The sequence below is a fragment of the Mus caroli genome, unplaced genomic scaffold, assembly GCF_978045245.1.
Source record: "Mus caroli unplaced genomic scaffold, Mus_caroli_1 scaffold_15, whole genome shotgun sequence".
In the NCBI taxonomy this organism is placed as follows: domain Eukaryota; kingdom Metazoa; phylum Chordata; class Mammalia; order Rodentia; family Muridae; genus Mus; species Mus caroli.
Window position 1 is genome coordinate 27,127,242 of NW_028227270.1, and position 24,670 is coordinate 27,151,911.

Below are 24,670 nucleotides of genomic sequence, written 5' to 3' on the forward strand. Positions count from 1 at the left end.
CCTGGCTGTGGGCCATCGGCTATGGACAAAGCTAAGTCTCCATCTAGTCTTTTGCTATCATGAATAATAATACTTAGCTAGTATATTCTTGGGCTAGGTTCCTAGAAGTGCAACTGTGGCTCACAGGATAAATATAGATGTAACTTGACATCATACTGCAGTGGGTACAATTTCTATTCCTATTAACCAGGTCTGAGAACCCCTGGTTCCTTTGTGGCTTCCTGGAGTGTCAGACTTAGGAAGTGTTTCTGGCTGAGAGATGAGAAGTGGTTGCTATGTCAGTATACTTTTAATTAGTCTTCTCTTGTGGATAGGACTAATATCTTTTCTCTCCGTTTTGAATGATCTTCATAGTTTTACTCTTCTAAGGAAGTGTTTTTGGCTATTACTGTTGAATAATTCCTTTTAGTGTTTCTGTTATGGACGAAAGTATCACCGGGCATGTCTGGGTAAGCAGCAAACCCAGGAGACCTGCTGTGTTTTCCTCTTTACTTTTGAAAAGTGTTTCTTAACACTTAAGCTATACAAAACAATGAGCAGTTCTGGCTTTTTCATACAAACACCCCAGTTAGCTGTGCTCTCCTTTGTCCACCTGGCCCCTTCCTGCTGGTCCCTCTCAGTTTCCTTAAGTCTACTCCTTGCCTCTGTCTCGCACTTGCCCTTCTGTGATCTCTTTCCCATCTCCTGGTCCTCTTTCTAGTGTCATGAGCTATATATGGGAATACACATACATGTGTATAAATTTAAATCTAGATTTTGGTATATGAGAGAAACAGGTATTTCTCTGTGTCTTACTTATTTTGCTTAACATGGTGATGTCTGTCTTGGTCCATTTTCTTATAAATGTGATTTCATTTTTCTTTATGGCTGAATTTACTATCACTATCTCTTCGCCTGTTGATGGGTGTGTAGGTTGGTTTATAGCTTGTCGTTGTGAATAGTACAGCAGTAAAAGGGACTCTGCAGATAATGTTTGTGGCATGAGTCCTCGTATATTTCTGGGTGTGGGGCTGACTGGCTGGTCATGTGTTTTCCGTTCTTTTGAGCGGCCTGCACACAGGTTTCTGTAGGGTCTGCACCAATTTGCATTCTTACCAGCAGCAAATGAGGGTTCCACTTTCCTGTCATCCTTGTCAGCATTTATTGTCACTTGGTTTTTCTAATGGTGGCCTTGGTGACTGGGGAGCAAGGGACTCTCCAGCAGTTTCAATTTGCATTTCTCTGGTGGTGAAGGATGCTGAAGATTTGCTAAGATACTTCTTGGCCATTTGTATTCCTTCTTTAAAGAACTATATATCGTTCACTGAGGTCACATTTATTGTTTGGATGATGGGGGTATTATTTTTATTTTAATCCTGTCTCATGTAGGTAGCAAAGATTCCCTATGGGGTAAAACTATCCCTTCATTCTGGTAGAGGTTTCCGTGGCTGTGCAAAGCCCTTTTATTTTATGTAATTGCTTGTCAACTCTGTTAATTAATATCTTTTTCAGAGATACCTTGCCTGTGCCTACATCTTGAAGTGTTTTATATGTGTTTCCCTCCAGTTTCAAAGTTTCAGGTCTCACGATAACTTTTAAAGTCCATTTTGAACTGACTTGCACTCTGGATAGGAGGGCAAGGTGCGGAGGCCATTCAGTTTCTTAGAGCACAGTCCTTGGTGAAGTGTCTGGCTTTTCCCAGTGTATGCTTCCGAAAAGCACCGTTGTCAAAAGTCAGGTGGCCACAGCTGTGTGGACTTCTTCCTGGGACCTCCATTGCACAGGTGGTGTATATGTCTCCTTTGTGGACTTCAGTTTTTGTTACTGTAGTATAATCTGAGATCACGAATTGTGGTATCTCCAGCGTTGCTTTTTCTGCTTGGGATTCCCATCTTGTTGTGGCTTTCTGTGCTTCCTTATGACTGTAAAGATTGTTTTTTTTAGTTCTGTGACTGTCACTGGAATTTTAATGGAGATTGCCTTGACTATAGACATCATTTTTGCTAGTACACATTTACCCTGTTGGTTCTGCTGATGCCCAGTTGTCCAGCCCTCTTCAATCTCATCTTCACTATGGAGACCTTTCTCCTCATTGCTGAGGTTTATTCTGAGGTGTTTTACGGTTTTCAAGCCATTGCTAAGGAGATATTTAAGGATTATTTAGAATCCTTTACCACCAGGATTTGCTTAGTTTTCACACCAGAAACTGTGTTTCTGGTCATAGAACAGCTATGATTTTTGTATCTTGTTGCATTGCTAGAAGTGTTTATCAGGTTTAAGACTTTCTAGTGCAGCCCTGCGGCCCTTTTAAGTAGAGAATAGTGTCATCTATAGGTAGGGAGTCTGAGTTCTTCTATTCATCCTGTCTTATTCTTCTAGCTAAGACCAAGATAATTGAACCTTGTTTTATAAATTTTATTGTTTATGGGTTTGTGCATGTGTGCATGCCTGGACCGTGTTGTGCATGTGGAGGTCAAAGGGTAATTTTGGTTATCTCCTACTGTGTATTTTCCGGGGATCAAACACAGACTGCCAAGTGACTTTAGCCACTGAGCCATCTCATATCTGTTTTTTAATGGAATCAGACCTCCTCTACATATTTATGCTTTCCAAGTGCGGTTATCATTGGGAGGGGTTCAGTCACAGGGTTGCTGGCTTACATGACTGACTCATTCCTGTGTTCCTTTGTTCAGCCATTCCTCTCAAGACTGGTACTTCCCTGTCCTCTTAGGAAGGAGACTGCCTTTGCCTTCTGGGCGTAGCATTTTCTATACACAGTGGTAGCTTGGTTGTCACAAGTTGCTTCAGTTTGTACTGTCCTGAAATGTCCTTGTCTCTCGATCAGTTTTTTTTTTTTAAGTTTTTTTTTTTATTGTAGCCAATCTGATTGGTTGTAATATCAGGATATTTTTGATTTGCATTTCCTTGATGACTAAAAATTTTAAACATTTTTAAAAAATGCTGTTCTGCAATCAGAGATTCCTCAGTTGAGATTTCTCTTGTTTAGTTCTTTATACCATTTTTTCTCTCTCTTTTTTTTTTATTACGTATTTTCCTCAATTACATTTCCAATGCTATCCCAAAAGTCCCCCATACCCCCCCCCTTCCCTACCCACCCATTCCCATTCTTTTGGCCCTGGCATTCCCCTGTATTGGGGCATATAAAGTTTGCAAGTCCAATGGGCCTCTCTTTCCAGTGATGGCCGACTAGGCCATCTTTTGATACATATGCAGCTAGAGACAAGAGCTCCGGGGTACTGGTTAGTTTCTCGATCGGTTTTTAAAAAGTGGCTTGGCTATCTAAAACATCTTGATTGGTATTTGTTTACTTTTGGAATGAGGTACCTGCCCCATGCTTCTGTGGTTATTTGGTTGCTGATCTCGATCTGATGTGTTTGCCTTTGTCAATGTGTTGATGATTTCCCCTTAAAGCTTATTTTTAATTTAATTTTATTTTATTTTCAGGTGCTGGGGACTGAACTGGTGCTGTGCACAGTAGGCAAGGGCCTTCCACTGAGCTGCGCCCTAACCCCTTTGCTCTTTACTATTGCTTCTGTGCTTTGTAGTTTTAACTTCCTGACAGACTTCTGGAGGCATTCTTCTCTGGTGATGTCTGTTTACTCTAAACACTCTTGTGTTTGGGAGCCAATTTCCTCCTCTAAATATGGTACAGTTTTTAGAATGATTTCTTGGGATAGCTCACTTATGCCTTTAGACTTTACCTTAGCGTCTCCTTGGTTCTTGGTGTGGTTTCTTGAGTGTTCCCAGAGTTCCTGGAGGTTTTGTCTGTTACATATTTTTTTATTTGTATGTGTCTGAATGTATCACTGCCTTACGCTTGTCTCCTGTGCCAGTGATATTGATTCTTGTAGGTTTATTTGTTGGTAATGCTTCTATGATGTTTCTTACTTGTCTGATGGACTCTTATTTCCAGCATTTCTAACTTGGTTCTCTTTCAGAATCTGTCTCCTTGCTGAAAATTTCCTCCCTGTTTTTGAATTAATGGCTCTTTTTATTACCTTGCTTTCATACTTAGACCCTGAGTCTTTTTAAAAAAAGACCCTGAGCTCTTTCAAAAAAAAAAAAAAAAACAGGTAAATGACATGTGCATATGTGTGTCTGTGAGGTGATGGGTATGTGCACGCGTGTGCAGGTGCATGCCCATGGAGGTCAGAGGCATCAGTCCCTCCTGGTGCTGGAGTGCAGGCAGCTGTGAGCCACCTGGAGTCCATACTGGGAACAGAGCTCAGATACTTTGGAAGGGCAGTATACACTCTTTAACTGCTGAGATATCTCTCTAGCCACAGCCTGAACTCTTTTTCTGGCATTTTATCAGTCTCAGTATCGTTGGTTTTACTATTGAGTTATGAACTTATGAAGGTGTTATAGTGGCTTATTTATTATTATCATCATTATTATTTTTTGGTGTATACTCGCTGTGTATTTTGGGGAGTGGCTGTGTTCCCATTTTGTTTGCTTTATGAGAGTCTTCCCTGATGAGAGCTGTCCTTCCTTGGGTTTTTTCGAGACAAGGTTTCTCTGTGTAGCCCAGGCTGTCCTGGAATTCACTCTGTAGACCAGGCTGGCCTCGAACTCAGAAATCCGCCTACCTCTGCCTCCCAAGTGCTGGGATCAAAGGCGTGCGCCACCACTGCCCAGCTTCCTTCTCCTTTTTTACCTTACAGAGTCTACCCTTGTGTAGCCCAGGTTAGCCCTGGACTCTGGGTTTTCCTGACTCAGCTTCCTAAATTCTGAATTATAGGCAAGACCCACCATACCTGGCCTGCCAAAAGACCTAGGTTTGTTTTTGTTTTTGATGTTGTTGTTGTTTAGGACAGGATCTCACTACGTAGCCCTCACAGTCCTGGAATTCACTATGTAGACCAGGCTGGTCTTGAACTCATAGAGATCTGCCTGTCTTGGTGCTGTGTTCCCATTTTGTTATTATTAGTGGTTGAGACAGCTCTCTCTGCCAGTAAAATTCTAAAGGTTCTCTCCATAGCTCATGGGTTTTCTGACCAAAGTCAGAAAAGGTGCTATTAAAAAGTTCAAGTCAGAAATCTTGTTAGAAAAATTCTAAAAGTAATTCTTGGGTTTTCCAATCAAAATCAGAAAGCCAGAAAAAAATTCCAGAAAAGCAATGTTTGTTCTTCAGACAGCCTTCTCTGGCTAGCTGCTAGAAAACATGCTGAAAGAGCTATGCTCACTCTCTAAGGAATTCCTGGGATTTCCAACCCAGGTCAGAAATCCCACTGCAAAACAATTCTACAAGAGCTGCAATTCCTTTCCATGGACTTTTGACTAAAATAAAAAATCCTGTTAAAAAAAATTCTTAATTCTGTTCAACTCTCGATAGAAAAAAATTCTACAAAAATCACTTCCTGCTGGCTCATCTCCTGAAGACCAAAAGCCCAGTTTTTTTATTTACATTTCAACTCAGTCTTTTACTCTGGGCTCCCTCTTGACTGTCCCACAGACTGCATGCCAAGACCTTAGTTCGACTCTAAAACAAAAAAGAAAGAAAGAAAGAAAGAAAGAAAGAAAGAAAGAAAGAAAGAAAGAAAGAACAAGTACACTTTTTTTTTTTAACATTGAAAAAACATTTCAGAGATCTGCCCTCTTTGTAAACTTAGCTGGGTGTGGCCCCTTGTCCTGACATTACCATTCTGACCACACAACTAAATTAAATTAAATTAGTACTGTTCCAACTGACCTTAAACTCAGGAATCTACCTGCCTTTGTAAACAAAAAACTTAGCTGGGCAGGATCTTGTCTTGCAGTCACTGCTCCCTAAATCTCTTTACCTCTTTCCTTAGCATCTTTCTCACGAGAGGGCTCATAGTGCAGCAGCTGCCTCTGTTCCTCTAGATCTGTGAAGATCCTTATACAATTCATATTGCACCCTTATATTTTTGCATAGTTGAGAAATTATATATTTTCAGACTCATGTTTTTAGAGTTCTTTTCCACAGCCTTAAAGGCTGACCTAAAGATCCCAGCATTTACCATTTTGCTGAGACTTAAACACACCTTCGCCCCCCGAACTCATGCTGTCTCCGATTATCATGGAGTCATTAACCTTACAGAAGAACATTCCTCGGAGGAACATAAAAATAATGTATATTATTATTCAAACAAGCCTTACCCCTCAGCGGCCACTGATACTCAAGCCATTCCACTCCCACCAAGGCCATGCTAGACTCAGCAATATACATGTGTGTGTCTCTCTCTCCGTGTACTCATACATACCTGTGTGTGTGTGTGTGCACGCACACAGATAACAATAGTAATTAAAGAAGAGATCATGATTTAGGAGGTAGAACATAGGAGGGTTTAGAGGAAGGGGCAGGAGTGATGTAGATAATTACTCATGTGTGAAATTCTCAAAATAATAAAACATCACAAAAGTAAAAAGGAGACCATGAAGCCAGATATGAAGCCAGAATTCAGGAGGCTGAGGCATTAGGATTGCCAAGGGTTCAAAGCCAGCCTAGGCAATAGTGTCATAACGGGGTGAGGGTATGAACTTTATGTTGATCTGACAAATGGTGGGTTTAAGTGTCCTAAGGCAGTCAGCACCACGCAGCAAGTAGGTGGGCCTACTTCAATCTTTATAGACAGACTAGCATCTGACTTGCGCCTAACTCATGTTTTATTTGTTTTTCTTTGAGGGTGTGAGGGCTGCCGGCTTAAATATTACCTTTGTTGAGATGTTGAATATATCTGGCAGTACTTTCAGTTTGCTTTGTTTTGCTGAGACCAAAGGTTCAGATAAAGCAAGTAGTATGTAAATATCAAAATTGTGTCGTAATTATTAACTCATATTTTTTTTCTCTTTCAATTCTTTTTCCAGGACCCATCTGTCACACAGGTGACAAGAAATGTGCCGCCGGGACTTGATGAGTACAACCCTTTCTCCGACTCTCGCACGGTAGCATTTCATTTTTTGCACTTTTTAAATGTTTAAGTGGAAGTTAAGTAGGGGACGTTTTAAATATTCTTTTTCAGCTGATGGAGTGAGTGAGTGTAAAACAACCTGTGTGGACGTGTTATTTAGAATTCAGCAAGTTAGGATTGTTTTTCTTTCATGGGCAGGACATTGATGGTAACCAGAAATGACCATGATGGTTCTAGAGAAGTTCCTGAGATTTCCTCTTCTGTAAAGTGTGTTGTACGGACCTCCTCGAGGTACTGGAAGCACTGGGAAGTAGGAGTGTGCCTCTTGATGTTGGTGCTGCCTTTGTGGGAATGTCGGCGATGCTTTCTTATAATGGGGCCTGCCTGTGACATTTGTGTGCTTGTCATTTGAGTCACCTGCTGCTGTAGCAGTTCCCCTCTGGAAGTCTGCTTGCTCTAGGAAAAAACTTTCTTCTCTCAAACTTCAGGGGTATGAGAAGACCTCCCCTGATGGGTGCCTACTCTGTGTGCTCACGAGGGTGGAAAGGACCATGTTCTGCCGTGCATTAAGATCATCACCAGTTACACTTAGGGCTTTTTGTTAAAGCCTTTTGGACACTTTTATTTGATCAAGATTTTAGAACTTTGGAAGTAGGCCGGGCAGTGGTGGTGCATGCCTTTAATACCAGCACTTGGGAGGCAGAGGCAGATGGATTTCTGAATTCAAGACCAGCCTGGTCTACAGAGTGAGTTCTAGGACAGCTAGGGCTACACGGAGAAACCCTGTCTCCAAAAACCAAAAACCAAAAAAAAAAAAAAAAAAAAAAAAAAAAAAACCTTTGGAAGTAGTTTTCTCCTCAAATAATGTTGTTTTCTGAATATCTTAGATAATTGTACACACCAGGTCCCTAGTTATAAATATTTGTGATTCTGAAAATGTTAGTCACCCCATGGATACTTGTGTTATATATGTATATAATGATCCTTAACTGGTTGGTGAGTATTCTTCATAGTGTAGAAGGTTATTCTGAAAGATAATGTAGAATTTCCTTGAGATTTTCTTCAATATGTATTTTATTGACTCCTTAGTTCTATAGGAGCATTGTACAAAGCTGTAATTAAAAACATAAATGTATTTGGTCCTTGTCCTCAGTTCTGGGTATATAGATCCTAAAACTTTTGGAATTCGATGTATGTTAAGAGGTGACTGGTAGCTTTGTGTCCCTAGGTGCTTCAGGATGTGTGTGTATGTGTGTATGTGTGTGTACCATGAACCTGGTGCCCATGGAAGGCGGAAGGAGACATCAGGTTCTCGGGAACTAGAGTTACACCTGGTTTGTGTAAATGCAGGTGTTGGGAACTGAGTCCAAGTCTTCTGCAAGAGCAGCTGGTGCTCCTAAAGGCTGAGTGCTGCTCTCTGGCTTGCTGGTCATGTTTTGCTCAGCCTGCTTTTTTATAGAACCTAGGACCCTCAGCCCAGGCATGACCCCACCCACAGTGGGCTGGGCCCTCCCCCACCCACAGTGGGCTGGGCCCTCCCCCATCAATCACTAATTTAAAATATGCCCTCCAGGCTTGTCTACAGCCTGATCTTATGTAGTCATTTTCTTGAGGCTCCCTCTTCTCAGAAGACTTTAGCTTATGTCCAGTTGACGTAGAACTAAGCCAGCACACACCATGTTCCCTTTAGAAACTGATGACTAAGGAGTAAAAGTCCTGGCCTTTGGAAAGTTTTTAAATCCTAAATGGGATTTAAAAAAACTTCATGTACGTACAAAGGATATATATGGGACAAATGAAACATAAAATGGTAAATTATAGTCCTAGATGTTGAGTCTCTGCAGTCCCAGAAAGGTTTTTTGGAAGAGCGCCTAGCTAGGTTCTAGTCTAAAACTAAGCCGCTCTCGGTTTTCTGAGCAGTCACACTACATCAGAGCTAGGAACATGATTGTTGTCAAAGAACCCAGTGACGCCTGTGCTGCGTTTTTATTTGAGATCTTTTTTATTTCATGTGTGTGGGTGTTTTGCCTGCATGTGTGCCATGTGCCTGCAGTGCTGGTGGAGGTCAGCAGAGGGCCTTGGATCCCCTGGGAGTTTGTTGATAGGTGTGAGCTGCTCAGTGGGTGCTGGAACCAAACCTCGGTCCTTTGCAGGGTACCAAGTGCCCTCCTGCGCTGTCTGCACACACACACACACACACACACACACACACACACCCGCTACGGTTCCCTGACTGAATTAAATGATGTGGTTGACCTTTGACCAAACACCCTTTCAGGTGATTGGTGTGTTCATATTTGTTTTAGAAGGTATTTGTGACATGGAAGCTTCTAGATTGTTGCATAAGGATGTGGTGACTTTAGGCCAAGCAGGCAGGTGCTACAGCAGGATGGCTGTGTGTATAATCTTGCTGAGATTTAAAAAGTTCACACTATTTTATTAAAAGTAGGTTTCTCAGGGCTAGGAAGCTGCCTTAGCCTTTAGGAGCGCCAGCTGCTCTTGCAGAAGACTTGGACGCAGTTCCCAACACTTGCATGGGAGCAAACCTGCAGTCATCTGTATCTCCAGTTCCCAGGAGCCTCACGCCTCCTCCTGCCTTCCCTGGGCACCAGGCTCATGGTACACACACACAGACACACACACACACACGAGGCAAAACACTCAAACACAGAAAAAAAATATCTTAAAGATTTCAATCAGGGTGTGGTGGTATGTGCCTTTAATACCAGCACTCAGAAGGCAGAGGCTAGTGGATCTTTGTGAGTTCCAGGCCAGCCTGTCCATGTAGGGAGTGCAGACCAGGTAGAGATACAAAAATGAGACCCCGTTCTGGGAAACCCAGTTCCAATGGCTACATCTACAAAACAACTCTCACACTTCAGGCTCAGGGATCATTTCAGAAGAGGGAGTGGGAAGACTATAAGATCAGGGAGTTTGCTGTGAAATTGTGTCTCCCAGTAATGTGAGAAGCTATACCCAAATACTCTTACCAACATGACTGCTTAAGCAAGGACAGCAACAGTAGACCTGCCGCAGTGGATAGTAGAAAGCCAGGAGGTCTTAACCCTATACAAAGAACTACAGGCAACTAGGCAATGCTCCGAGTGGGACCAGCCTTCCACAGAGAAGAGCGTTCCCACTGGTTATCCAACACCAGGTGGTCAACCCTGAAAAGATACATAAATGTAACATTATACAGATCAAGGAGGTTGTATTTTGGAATATATATGTATATACATATACATATATGCATGGAACAGCAAGTAATAAAGACAGAGGCTGCCTCAGAGTTACTGTTACAGAGATAACACATCAGATAGAAGCAACTCAGGGAGGAAAGGATTTCTTTGGCTTACATGTCCTCATTACTATTCATCACTGAAGAAAGTTGGGACAGGAACGCAAACAGGGCAGGAACTAAACAGAGGCCATGGAGCAGTGTTGCTTACTGACTGCTCCCTGTCATAGTTAGGGTTTTATTGCTGTGAAGAGACACTGTGACCAAGGCAGCTCTTATAAAGGGAAACTTTTAATTGAGACTGGCTTACAGGTTCAGAGTTTTAATTCATTATCACCATGGTGGGAAGCATGGCAACCTGCAGGCAGACATGGTGTTAGAGATGGAACTGAGAGTTTTACAGCTTGATTCCCAGACACCAGAAGGGGGCTGTGTGCCTCATTGGACAAAACTTGAGCACAGGCAACCTCAAAGCTTGCCACCACAGGGGCACACTTCCTCCAACATGGCTACACTCCTAATAATACACCACTCCCTTTTGGGCCTGCAGTCAAACACGTGAATTTATGGGGCTATACCTATTCAAACCACCACATTCCCCATGGCTTGCTCAGTCTGCTTATAGAACCCAGGACTACCAACCCAAGGATGGTACCACCTACAATGGGCTTGGGTCCTTGAATATTAGTTATTTATTAAGAAAATTCCCTACAGACTTGCCTATGATCTCATCTTGTAGAATCACATCCCCTTTCTCTCTGTCTCTCTGTGTCTCTCCCTCTGTCTCTCTCTGTGTGCATATTTACCTACTTATCAATCAATCAATCAATCAATCAGTCAATCAAACACATTTTTGGTTAAGATCAGATTTCTTTGTATAGTTCTGGTACTCACTCTGTAGACTTGGCTGGTCTTGAACTCACAGAAATCTGCCTGCCTCCTGGGTTCTGGGATTAAAGATGTTTGCCACCACCTTCCAGGCTGAAACAGTTTCCTTAATTGAGACTTCAACCTCTCCAATGACTTCAGTTTCTGTAAAGTTGTTCATAAGCCAGCACTTGGGCCATGACTTTGAAAGAGATCAAGGAAGAGTAATGGGAGGATTTGGAGGGAGGAAACGGAAGGGAACATGAGGTAATTATAATCTCAAAGGAAGACTTACAGTATGTAATTTTTTTTTTGAAAGAAAACTTCAGGTAGTTAAATACTATAGAATGAAAAGTTGAATACTTTTATAATTTTTGACTCACACAGTTATAAATTGAAGAGTTTTTTTCACAAGATGCCATGTAATGTAGACAAAGTATCTGCTGGTGTGGGGGCTCTGAGCATGTGGCGTGGGTGGACCTAGTCTGAATTGAGATGTGCTGTAAATATAGCGCCCTTGAGTTACGACATAATCTACGTTGCTTGAGTGTAAGTAAGGTGTGTTTTGTTAAGGAGACCATGTACATATTCAGCACATGCTAGGCTGGTGCCCTGCCCTACCTTCTGAGTAGCTACGACAGTGATCTGATCCTTGAGGACTGATCAGGAGCACTTCCCTTTAACCAGGTAATGGTTTACATTATCTTAGGTTGCTCATGGCCTCTGACAGGTTTTCTTCTGATATTAAAAGGTAAAGACTGGGGACACATGGGGCTGGGATAGCGTGCTCTGGATAGAAGTCCTTAGAGACACTTGGGACCTCACTTGCTGCCATGTTTCCTTTCCTTGCCGAGGGTCGGTCTGCCTTCTTTTCTTTGTTCCTTGTGCCATGTGCGGTTTCTCTCACAGATCTGTACCTTCCAGCAGAAAGAACCATGCGAAGGAGATTGCCGGGTGGGCATCTCTAACTGTAAGGGACATAAATGACTGACTTGTCTAAGAAAGAACTGCCTCTAACATCCGTCATGCAGGCCTTGCAGTAGGTAGAGGGCTGGGGACCAGCTCTGACGGCTGATTAGTGGTAACTTTAGGTGTGCATCTGAACTCTTTTGGGTTCTATTCATGTCTCACATGGAGGCAAGCATTGAGTGAAATAGTTCCTCCTGTCAGTCTCCTCGAACATGCAGGCTGAAGCTTTTAGCTGTAGGACTGACGGTGATTGCATAGAGCAGTTCTTGTTTCTAACCCTGTGGACGCCCCCTCTCTGTTTTGACACCTATTTGCCTCTTGCTGTGCATGTCCTTTTCTCTCTGCAGCTCCCTGGCCTGGTATTCTGGGAGCTCATTACCTTTCTCTAGAGCCAGTCTTTGTTTCCATCTCCTTTAATGACACTGTGCCTCTGTTCTCCTAGTGTCCTAGTGGCTAGAAGTACAAATGTTCCTGGGCTCAGCTGGCTTCCTCTCCTATATCTAATCAATGGTCTCATCCTTGCTCCCTCAAGAGCTTTACCTGTCTGTCCTTTCAACTGAAACCAAGCTGTCCTAGTTCAAAAACCTGCAGAACAGCACAGTGGTGGCCTTCCAGAGATGCTTCCTGTCTATCTTCAGACTACTATTTTGTTTTAATACTGTTAGGGAGGGAATATTTTCTTTTTTTTTTTTTTTAATATTTTTATTACATATTTTCCTCAATTACATTTCCAATACTATCTCAAAAGTCCCCCATAGCGCCCCCCACTTCCCTACCCACCCATTCCCATTCTTTTGGCCCTGGCATTCCCCTATATTGGGGCATATAAAGTTTGCAAGTCCAATGGGCCTCTCTTTCCATTGATGGCCGCTAGGCCATCTTTCGATACATATGCAGCTAGAGACAAGAGCTCCAGGGTTCTGGTTAGTACATCATGTTGTTCCAACAATAGGGTTGCAGATCCCTTTAACTCCTTGGGTACTTTCTCTAGCTTCTCCATTGGGAGCCCTGTGATACATCCAATAGCTGACTGTGAACATCCACTCCTGTGTTTGCTAGGCCCCGGCATCGTCTCACAAGAGACAGCTATATTTGGGTCCTTTCAGCAAAATCTTGCTAGTGTATGCAATGGTGTCAGCGTTTAGAAGCTGATTATGGGACGGATCCCTGGATACAGCAGTCTCTAAATGGTCCATCCTTTCATCACAGCTACCAACTTTGTCTCTGTAACTCCTTCCCTGGGTGTTTTGTTCCCAATTTTAAGAAGGTGCACAGTGTCCACACTTTGGTCTTCATTCTTCTTGAGTTTCATGCGTTTATCAAATTGTATCTTATATCTTGGGTATCCTAAGTTTTGGGCTAATATCCACTTATCAATGAATACATATTGTGTGAGTTCTTTTGTGATTGTGTTACTTCACTCAAGATGATGCCCTCCAGGTCCATCCATTTGGCTAGGAATTTCATAAATTCATTCTTTTTAATAGCTGAGTAGTACTCCATTGTGTAAATGTACCATAATTTCTGTATCCATTCCTCTGTTGAGGGACATCTGGGTTCTTTCCAGCTTCTGGCTATTATAAATAGGGCTGCTATGAACATAGTGGAGCATGTGTCCTTTTTACCGGTTGGGACATCTTCTGGATATATGCCCAGAAGAGGTATTGCTGGATCCTCCGGTAGTACTATGTCCAATTTTCTGAGGAACCGCCAGACTGATTTCCAGAGTGGTTGTACAAGCTTGCAATCCCACCAACAATGGAGGAGTGTTCCTCTTTCTCCACATCCTCGCCAGCATCTGCTGTCACCTGAATTTTTGATCTTAGCCATTCTGACTGGTGTGAGGTGGAATCTCAGGGTTGTTTTGATTTGCATTTCCCTGATGATTAAGGATGTTGAACATTTTTTCAGGTGCTTCTCTGCCATTCGGTATTCCTCAGGTGAGAATTCTTTGTTCAGTTCTGAGCCCCATTTTTTAATGGGGTTATTTGACTTTCTGGAGTCCACCTTCTTGAGTTCTTTATATATATTGGATATTAGTCCCTTATCTGATTTAGGATAGGTGAAGATCCTTTCCCAATCTGTTGGTGGTTTTTTTGTCTTATTGATGGTGTCTTTAGCCTTGCAGAAGCTTTGTAGTTTCATGAGGTCCCACTTGTCAATTCTCGATCTTACAGCACAAGCCATTACTGTTCTATTCAGGAATTTTTCCCCTGTGCCCATGTCTTCAAGGCTTTTCCCCACTTTCTCCTCTATAAGTTTCAGTGTCTCTGGTTTTATGTGAAGTTCCTTGATCCACTTAGACTTGACCTTAGTACAAGGAGATAGGAATGGATCGATTCGCATTCTTCTACATGTTAACAACCAGTTGTGCCAGCACCATTTGTTGAAAATGCTGTCTTTCTTCCACTGGATGTTTTTAGCTCCCTTGTCGAAGATCAAGTGACCATAGGTGTGTGGGTTCATTTCTGGGTCTTCAATTCTATTCCATTGGTCTATTTGTCTGTCACTATACCAGTACCATGCAGTTTTTTATCACAATTGCTCTGTAGTAGAGCTTTAGGTCCGGCATGGTGATTCCACCAGAGGTTCTTTTATCCTTGAGAAGAGTTTTTGCTATCCTAGGTTTTTTGTTATTCCAGATGAATTTGCAGATTGCACTTTCTAATTCGTTGAAGAATTGATTTGGAATTTTGATGGGGATTGCATTGAATCTGTAGATTGCTTTTGGCAAGATAGCCATTTTTACAATGTTGATCCTGCCAATCCATGAGCATGGGAGATCTTTCCATCTTCTGAGATCTTCTAGAATTTCTTTCTTCAGAGACTTGAAGTTTTTATTATACAGATCTTTCACTTCCTTAGTTAGAGTCACGCCAAGATATTTTATATTATTTGTGACTATTGAGAAGGGTGTTGTTTCCCTAATTTCTTTCTCAGCCTGTTTATTCTTTGTGTAGAGAAAGGCCATTGATTTGTTTGAGTTAATTTTATATCCAGCTACTTCACCGAAGCTGTTTATCAGGCTTAGGAGTTCTCTGGTGGAATTTTTAGGGTCACTTATATATACTATCATATCATCTGCAAAGAGTGATATTTTGACTTTATCTTTTCCAATTTGTATCCCTTTGATCTCCTTTTGTTGTCGAATTGCTCTGGCTAGGACTTCAAGTACAATGTTGAATAGGTATGGAGAAAGTGGACAGCCTTGTCTAGTCCCTGATTTTAGAGGGATTGCTTCAAGCTTCTCACCATTTACTTTGATGTTGGCTACTGGTTTGCTGTAGATTGCTTTTATCATGTTTAGGTATGGGCCTTGAATTCCTGATCTTTCCAAGACTTTTATCATGAATGGGTGTTGGATCTTGTCAAATGCTTTTTCCGCATCTAAGGAGATGACCATGTGGTTTTTGTCTTTGAGTTTGTTTATATACTGGATTACGTTGATGGATTTCCGTATATTGAACCATCCCTGCATCCCTGGGATGAAACCTACTTGGTCAGGATGGATGATTGTTTTGATGTGTTCTTGGATTCGGTTAGCAAGAACTTTATTGAGGATTTTTGCATCAATATTCATAAGGGATATTGGTCTGAAGTTTTCTATCTTTGTTGGGTCTTTTTGTGGTTTAGGTATCAGAGTAATTGTGGCTTCATAGAATGAGTTGGGTAGAGTACCTTCTGTTTCTATTTTGTGGAATAGTTTGTGAAGAACTGGGATTAGATCTTCTTTGAAGGTCTGATAGAACTCTACACTAAACCCATCTGGTCCTGGGCTTTTTTTAGTTGGGAGACTATTAATGACTGCTTCTATTTCTTTGGGGGATATAGGGCTGTTTAGATCATTAACCTGATCTTGATTCAACTTTGGTACCTGGTATCTGTCTAGGAACTTCTCCATTTCATCCAGGTTCTCCAGTTTTGTTGAGTATAGCCTTTGGTAGAAGGATCTGATGGTGTTTTGGATGTCTTCAGGATCTGTTGTTATGTCTCCTTTTTCATTTCTGATTTTGTTAATTAGGATGCTTTCCCTGTGCCCTCTAGTGAGTCTGGCTAAGGGTTTATCTATCTTGTTGATTTTCTCAAAGAACCAGCTCCTTGATTGGTTGATTCTTTGAATAGTTTTTCTTGTTTCCACTTGGTTGATCTCACCCCTGAGTTTGATTATTTCCTGCCGTCTACTCCTCTTGGGTGAATTTGCTTCCTTTTGTTCTAGTGCTTTTAGGTGTGTTGTCAAGCTGCTAATGTGTGCTCTCTCTAGTTTCCTTTTGGAGGCACTCAGAGCTATGAGTTTTCCTCTTAGAAATGCTTTCATTGCGTCCCATAAGTTTGGGTATGTTGTGGCTTCATTTTCATTGAACTCTAAAAAGTCCTTAATTTCTTTCTTTATTCCTTCCTTGACCAAGGTATCATTGAGAAGAGTGTTGTTCAGTTTCCACGTGAAGGTTGGCTTTCTATTATTTATTTTGTTATTGAAGATCAGCCTTAGTCCATGGTGATCTGATAGGATGCATGGGACAATGTCAATATTTTTGTATCTGTTGAGGCCTGTTTTGTGACCAATTATGTGGTCAATTTTGGAGAAGGTACCATGAGGTGCTGAGAAGAAGGTATATCCTTTTGTTTTAGGATAGAATGTTCTGAAGATATCTGCCAGATCCATTTGATTCATAATTTCTCTTAGTTTCACTGTGTCCCTGTTTAGTTTCTGTTTCCATGATCTGTCCATTGGTGAAAGTGGTGTGTTGAAGTCTCCCACTATTATTGTATGAGGTGCAATGTGTGCTTTGAGCTTTACTAAAGTTTCTTTAATGAATGTGGCTGCCTTTGTATTTGGAGCATAGATATTCAGGATTGATAGTTCCTCTTGGAGGATTTTACCTTTGATGAGTATGAAGTGTCCCTCCCTGTCTTTTTTAATGACTTTGGGTTGGAAGTCAATCTTATCAGATATTAGAATGGCTACTCCAGCTTGTTTCTTCATGCCATTTGCTTGGAAAATTGTTTTCCAGCCTTTCATTCTGAGGTAGTGTCTATCCTTTTCTCTGAGATGAGTTTCCTGTAAGCAGCAAAATGTTGGGTCTTGTTTGTGTAGCCAGTTTGTTAGTCTATGTCTTTTTATCGGGGAGTTGAGTCCATTGATATTAAGAGATATTAAGGAAAAGTAATTGTTGTTTCCTGTTATTTTTGTTGTTAAAGTTGGCATTTTGTTCTTGTGGCTGTCTTCTTTTAGGTTTGTTGAAGGATTACCTTCTTGTTGTTTCTAGGGCGTGGTTCCTGTCCTTGTATTGGTTTTTTTCTGTTATTATCCTTTGAAGGGCTGGATTCGTGGAGAGATAATGTGTGAATTTGGTTTTGTCGTGGAATACTTTGGTTTCTCCATCTATGTTAATTGAGAGTTTGGCTGGGTATAGTAGCCTGGGCTGGAATTTGTGTTCTTTTAGTGTCTGTATAACATCCGTCCAGGATCTTCTGGCTTTCATAGTCTCTGGTGAAAAATCTGGTGTAATTCTGATAGGCTTGCCTTTATATGTTACTTGGCCTTTTTCTCTTACTGCTTTTAGTATTCTATCTTTATTTAGAGCATTTGTTGCTCTGATTATTATGTGTCGGGAGGTATTTCTTTTCTGGTCCAGTCTATTTGGAGTTCTGTAGGCTTCTTGTATGTTCATGGGCATCTCTTTCTTTAGATTTGGGAAGTTTTCTTCTATAATTTTGTTGAAGATGTTTGCTGGTCCTTTGAGTTGAAAATCTTCATTCTCATCCACTCCTATTATCCGTAGGTTTGGTCTTCTCATTGTGTCCTGTATTTCTTGGATGTTTTGAGTTAGGATCTTTTTGCATTTTACATTTTCCTTGATTGTTGTGCCGATGTTCTCTATGGAATCTTCTGCACCTGAGATTCTCTCTTCCATCTCTTGTATTCTGTTGCTGATGCTCACATCTATGGTTCCAGATTTCTTTCCTAGGGTTTCTATCTCCAGTGTTGCCTCATTTTGGGTTTTCTTTATTGTGTCTACTTCCCTTTTTAGGTCTAGTATGGTTTTGTTCATTTCCATCATCTGTTTGGATGTGTTTTCCTGTTTTTCTGTAAGGACTTCTACCTGTTTGATTATGTTATCGTGTTTTTCTTTAAGGATTTGTAACTCTTTAGCAGTGTTCTCCTGCAATTCTTTAAGGGATTTTTGTGCTTCCTCTTTATTGTCTTCTGCCTGTTTAGCAGTGTTCTCCTGCATTTCTTTAAGTGTGTTATTAAAGTCCTTCTTGAAGTCCTCTATCATCATCAGGAGATATGCTTTTAAATCCGTGTCTAGCTTTTCCGGTGTGTTGGGGTGCCCTGGACTGGGCGAAGTGGGGGTGCTGGGTTCTGATGATGGTGAGTGGTCTTGGTTTCTGTTAGTAAGATTATTACGTTTACCTTTCGCCATCTGGTAATCTCTGGGGTTAGTTGTTATCGTTGTCACTGTTTAAAGATTGGAGCAGAAGCTGTGTTCCACTCACCAGCAGTCTCTAAATCCTGCGGCGGGGGTCGTGGGTAGCTGACGGTACCCCGGTGCTGGTCCAGCCGGAAGAGGCCTGTGGTCCTACTCAGGCCGTTTTTCTGCTTCCCTAACTAATGCAGTCTCTGGTCCCGCGCACAATTGGATTGGAGCAGAAGCTGTGTTCCACTCTCCAGAAGTCTTAAGATCCTGTGGTGGGTGTTGTGGGTAGCTGGTGAGTGTCAGCCGACCCTGCGCCCCAGCTGCCCCGGTGCTTTTCTGACCGGAAGAGGGTTGTGGCCCTATGTAGGCCGGATTTCTCTCTCCCCAACCAGAGCAGTCTCAGGTCCCGCGTGATTGGACTGGAGCAGAAGCTGTGTTCCACTCACCAGCAGTCCCAAAATCCTGCGGCGGGGGTCATGGGTAGCTGGTGGGTGTCAGGCAACCCTGTGCTCCCGCTACCCCAGCGCTGATCCGGCCGGATGAGGCCTGTGGCCCTACTCAGGCTGGTTTCTGCTTCCCTAACTAATGCAGTCTCAGGTCCCGCGCAATTGGATTGGAGCAGAAGCTGTGTTCCACTCACCAGCAGTCCCAAAATCCTGTGGTGGGGGTCGTGGGTAGCTGGCGGGTGTCAGGCAACCCTGCGCTCCCGCTACCCCGGCGCTGATCCAGCTGGATGAGGCCTGTGGCCCTACTCAGGCCGGTTTCTGCTTCCCTAACTAATGCAGTCTCAGGTCCCGCGCAATTGGATTGGAGCAGAAGCTGTGCTCCACTCACCCGAAGTCTTAAGATCCTGTGGCGGGTGTTGTGGGTAGCTGGCGAGTGTCAGCCGACCCTGCGCCCCAGCTGCCCCGGTGCTTTTCTGACCGGAAGAGGGTTGTGGCCCTATGTAGGCCGGATTTCTCTCTCCCCAACCAGAGCAGTCTCAGGTCCCGCGTGATTGGACTGGAGCAGGAGCTGTGTTCCACTCACCAGCAGTCCCAAAATCCTGCGGCGGGGGTCGTGGGTAGCTGGCGGGTGTCAGGCAACCCTGCGCTCCCACTACCCCGGCGCTGATCCGGCCGGATGAGGCCTGTGGCCCTACTCCGAATATTTTCTTAGAGATCAGATGAACTTATCTGCTTTCCTTAGAAGTGATCATATATTCTATACTTAGCAGTTTGGCACGTGGGGGCAGCTGACTAGATCTTAGCCTGTCTCACTTTTTGGCTTACAGAAACACCGAGGAGGAAGGTCCAGTGTGCTCTAGGTTACCCATGAAGACTCGCCCCAGTCCTAGTCTAGTGTGCTGTTTGCTTTAGCCAAAGGCATCTAGCTCCCTACAAACCAAACCTCGCTGAGATCTCCCAACCTGGCCTTCCACTGTTGTGAGGGAGTCGGGATTGTGCAGTCACAATGCCGGGGCTTCCTAGGTTATCCTCACTTCTGTGGCTCAAGACAGCATCTACACAGGTTTTCTATTACAAACTCAGTGGCATGAAGCAACAATAAGCTTACTCTACAGTTTCTGTGGGTCAGAAGTCTGGGCTCAGTAGAACTAACTCCGTTAGTCAGTCTAAAGCTGTGTTGAAGGTATTGTCCATGTTGAGTCTTTTTAAAGATTTATTTTTAATGATATGTCTGTGTTTGGGTGTGTGCATATGAGTGCAGGTGCCTACAGATGCCAGAGGAGGGCATCAGGCCCTTTTGAGCTGGAGTTAAAGGCTGTTGTGAGCTGCCATGTGGGCACTGGGAACCAACTTTGGATCCTCTTGAGGGGCAGCATTCTTAACTGCCTCGCCATCTCCACAGCCTCCTGGGCTTGTTCTTGTCTGGGGTCTGATGGGGGAAGCATCTCTTCTAGGCTCCTTGAGGTTCTTGACCAAGATCATACTCTGTATATGACAGAGTCTTAGCAGTTTTCAGGCAGTTAGTTGCTGCCTAATGTTGGGGCACAGATCTCCCCTGCAGTTCCCAGGGGACACATGAGTCTCCCATCATGATCCATTCTGTCTATCCCATGGGTCATCTTAGTCCAGTCTGCTAAAGTAGATTCTTAAAAGGATGTAGTAGAATCAGGAGGGTGGCTGTTTGCCACCATTACTGTACTTCAGTATTTTGTTGGTTTGAAGAGTGTTAAAAGCCCTGAAATGCTTTCAGGAGGAGGATTCTATTTCAAAGATGTGAACACCATGGGGAGAATCAGGAGGGTTCACTTTAGAGCCAAGTGCCACACTGGGAATTAGATAATATGTTAGGACTACGGCTGTGTCCCTCCTGTCTGTTCACCTCAGTTCTAAAAAGGGTCAAAGTGGAGGAGCCTCTAGGAGACCTCCCCCTGCCTGTCTGCCTTTAACATCACCTGTCTGAGTCTGCCAAGATCATTGTCATCCTGTTGGTGTCCTGTAAACAGGACTCCAGGGCTGGTTCTCCTCTGCTGCTGTTTAATCCTCACAGTGTCTGTGTAGCCTTCAGCCTGCCTCCCTTGTATGTGTAGCTCTTTGAACTCTGTTCAGTCCTGCAGGAGTCAGTCCATCTTCAAGCCCTTCATTCTCTTTTGAGTGCCTCCTCTTCTTTGTGCTGTGGAAACGCCATACTGTGAGGGTAATGTGCTATACTCTGTGCAGGTTTGGCCAAATGCCTTATGCTGGATCATTTATAGACAGCAGACATTGATGGCTCACAATTCTGGGGGCTGGAGATTTCAAGGTGCATATGTAGGCAGATTCAGTAGCTGATGAGGGTCTCTTTCCTGGGGCCTGTGTGCCATTTCTTGCTACGCTCTCATGTGGTGGAGGAGATCAGCTCCCCCCACACCCCCTGCACCCCCCACCTTCTTTTTTAGGGCACTGATTGGATTTATAGGTGTTTCTCCCTAACAACCACCCCACCTGAGTGTCATCTGCTGAAACTATTGATTGAGGAGTAGCTTTCAACATAGAACTTCCGGGCGGGGTGACAAGTCATCCGGGCCATAGAATTCTGCTTTTTTTCTGCAGCCTTTTCAAAAAAGTCGTTGATTTTTCTCTCATATCTTTAAACCAGGCATGAAGGAGAGTGTGATTCCCATGATTCAGAAAATCCCCCACATTTGTATCTCATTAGATTTTTTTTTCCACGAGAAGAGGTTTATTGGTGGGGAGGGGGAAGAGAAGGAGGAAAGAGGGGCGAAGAAGAAGGACTCATTAGATTTTAATTAGGAGCCAGCAGCCACTGTCACAGACATATAACGACCTCCACAACTTGTTTTTAATGTTTTTGTATCTTGACTTCCCAGAACTATCATTGTTTCTAACCCATTCCTGTTTTGCTGTTTCTGATCATTTTTCCAAACTCTCATGTCTCATTTCCTTGACCCTTTACGTTGACTTCTGCAGCTCTTTCCGTTGTCCTACCCCAGACTTCTTTATTATAGTTACCGTCTGTTTCATAACTATGTAGCTTTAAAGTTTTATGCGTCCATTTATTTGGTATGAGGAACCGAATGTAAGGCTTGAGCAGGTTGGGTATGTACTCTACCATCGATCTGTATCCAGCGCCATAAAATTGGGTTCCTCTCCTCTCCCCCGAGACAGGGTCTCACCTTTACCCCTCCTCAGGTCCTAATGAGGAACCAAAGCCAATGACAAACCTCCTGCTCTAGTCTCCCCAGTCTGTATGCCACCCCCGCCCCCGACTTCTCTGCCACATGCAGCTAGAGTAAAACTGCCTTCAGATGGTGAGGGGAATGGCCGGGATACCAGATAGGACCTAATGTCCAGTCCCACCCCTTCCATAAGAGAATGTCCGCAATCCACAGGACTGGTGTGATGGACTCCTATGCAGCTAGAGGCAGTGTCTTTGGGAAGATAGCTCCTTACAACCGTGTATTTATACAGACCAGGCAGCCCTGGAGCAGGGCTATGGACTCTTCTGCAGGAGATCAATTTAACCCAACGGCTCCCTTCGCTTTAGGATTTCTACCTCTGTGGCTGAAGTCCATGTGTCTGTGACTACTGCCGCATGTCTTTCAGTCACTCCTCTTGTTGGCACATCTTCCAAGGCCTCTGGGACCTCCAGTATGACAGTCTTACTGTTAGCTCTCTGGTTTCCTTTAACGAGAGGAGGGAACATGAAGTAAAGTCTGAATTGTCTTGGGGCTGCATTCTAGGCAGTGATTAGAAACTGTCCCCATTTCCTCTACTTTGTTAGAACCCTCAGCTCAAGGTCCCCTTTTGTTGCTTTTCGGTCTATTTTCTTTTTTTTTTCTTTTTTTTTTTTTTTTGGTTTTTTTTCAAGACAGGGTTTCTCTGTGTAGCCCTGGCTGTCCAGGAACTCACCCTGTAGACCAGGCTGGCCTCGAACTCAGAAATCCGCCTGCCTCTGCCTCCCAAGTGCTGGGATTAAAGGCGTGCGCCACCACGCCCGGCTTCAGTCTATTTTCTTTTTTTTTTTTTTTAATATTTATTTATTTATTATATGTAAGTACACTGTAGCTGTCTTCAGACGCACCAGAAGAGGGCATCAGATCTCATTACGGGTGGTTGTGAGCCACCATGTGGTTGCTGGGATTTGAACTTCGGACAGATCCGTAATTATGGTTTTTCAACAGGAATTCAGGTTCGGGATAGGATCATCATAGACTTAGTCTATTTTCAACTAGTAAGAAAAAGGAGTTGACTGGGCAGGTGGTGGCATAAGCCTTTAATCCCAGCACAGGCAGAAAGGCAGGTTGATCTCTGAGTTTGAGGCCAGCCTGATCTACAAATTAAGTCTAGTACAGCCAGAGCTACACAGAGAAACCCTGTCCAACAAAACAAAACAAAACAAAACAGGAGTTAATCATTGCTTCCATTTCTCCTGAGCTGTATTTTTTTTTAAAGATTTTATTTGTGTGTGTGTGTGTGTGTGTGTCTGTGTGTCTGTGTGTCTGTGTATCTTGGGTGCCTATGAAGGCCAGGTCCGTGGAGCTATGAGTGATGGAAACTGAACTGTTCTCCTCTGTCCTGCTGAGCTTCTCGTGGACCTGCTTCACTACTACTTCTTCTTCTTTTTTTTTTTTTTAAGAGGCTTTGTTTTTGTAGAACAGTGTTCTCTTCCCAGAGGAAGGTGCAGATTTCCACTGCTCCTGCCCCTCACCTCCAGCTCCCAGTCTACTGAATCACTTTACCTCTAGATTGGCACAATTTGTTACAGTTAATGAGCCTGTACGGACACACAGTAACTCAGCCTGGGTATGTTCCTGCTGTGGGTTGAGTAAGTGTGGGCTGACCTGGACCCATCAGTGTCATTGACAGCTTAAGGAGACCCCCAGCCTTGCCCTCCTGGTTACAGTCTCAGCAGCAGCCACTGGTGTTTGGGTTCTCTGCTTTTGTTCGTTTGCATTTCTGTAGCTTCACCTTTCCCACCAGTCATCTTACCATTGCACTGTGCAAGATGCAGCCTTTCAGACTGGCTGTTTTACCTGCTGTATGTGTGTGCACCTTGGAGTATGTGTGTCTTTTCACAGCTTGATGGTTCGTTTCTCTTTAGTACTGCATAGTATTCTACCTTGGATCTACTCTGTTTATGGATCCTTTCACCTACTGAAGGAAGTGTGCTTGCTTCCAGTGCTCTACTGCAATGAATAAAGATGCTAAAATATATATCTGTAGGTTTACTGTGAGCATAAGTTTTCAGCTCATTTGGGTAAGTATCAGGGGTTGTGATTGCTAGATCACACGGTAACTGTACATTTAATTTTAATTTTTAATGTGTATATTTAAGTATTATAGTATGATTTAGTGAAATATATATAGATGGTGAGTTTACATTACTATCTTACTATCAGTTCATACAAATGCTATGTTTTGGTAGCAGCTCCACACTGAGAGCTCAGCGAGCATACTGTGCAGTTTGACTATATCACCTGTGGTCTTCGTGCTGCGTGTTGCAGCAGGAGACTTGCCTGCCTTAGGAATTTGTATTCTCTGGCCTTCATCTGCCCCGTTCCTGCCCCACTTTCTCCTCATCTTCTGTAATCACCATTTTGTCCTCTCTGTGAGCCTTCTTTTTAGCTTTCACATATAAATGAGTTCATGCAATGGTTTTCTTCCTGTGTCTGGTGTATTTCACTTATCGAGAAGGTACAGCTTCATGGGAACTATTTAAGTTATTTGCTGCGGTGGTGGCAGAGGTGAGGTGAGTGGCTTTGCTCCACCCCAAGGTCCATCATGATACACTGCCTTGCCACAGGCCCAAAACAAGAGTCAACCATTTACTGATGAATCCTCTGAAACTCTGAA

The 24,670-nt window shown here is 43.2% G+C and overlaps 1 protein-coding gene and 1 non-coding gene across 3 annotated transcripts in view; one reads left to right on the forward strand and one right to left on the reverse strand.

Moving 5' to 3' along the window:
- Scamp1 (secretory carrier membrane protein 1) overlaps nt 1-24,670 on the forward strand; it is an 83,315-nt gene that overhangs the window by 23,909 nt on the left and 34,736 nt on the right. The window contains exon 2 of one of the 2 annotated variants that reach the window (XM_021180351.2): nt 6,832-6,909. In XM_021180351.2, the coding sequence (XP_021036010.1) occupies nt 6,832-6,909 (78 nt within the window). Of the gene's footprint in view, nt 1-6,831; nt 6,910-19,869; nt 20,001-24,670 lie in introns of those variants that run through there. The other variant, XM_021180353.3, reaches the window with a different exon arrangement.
- Nucleotides 22,965-23,031, reverse strand: LOC115029209 (small nucleolar RNA SNORD50). Its single transcript, XR_003834761.1, has one exon. It is a non-coding gene; the product is annotated as a small nucleolar RNA SNORD50 (small nucleolar RNA).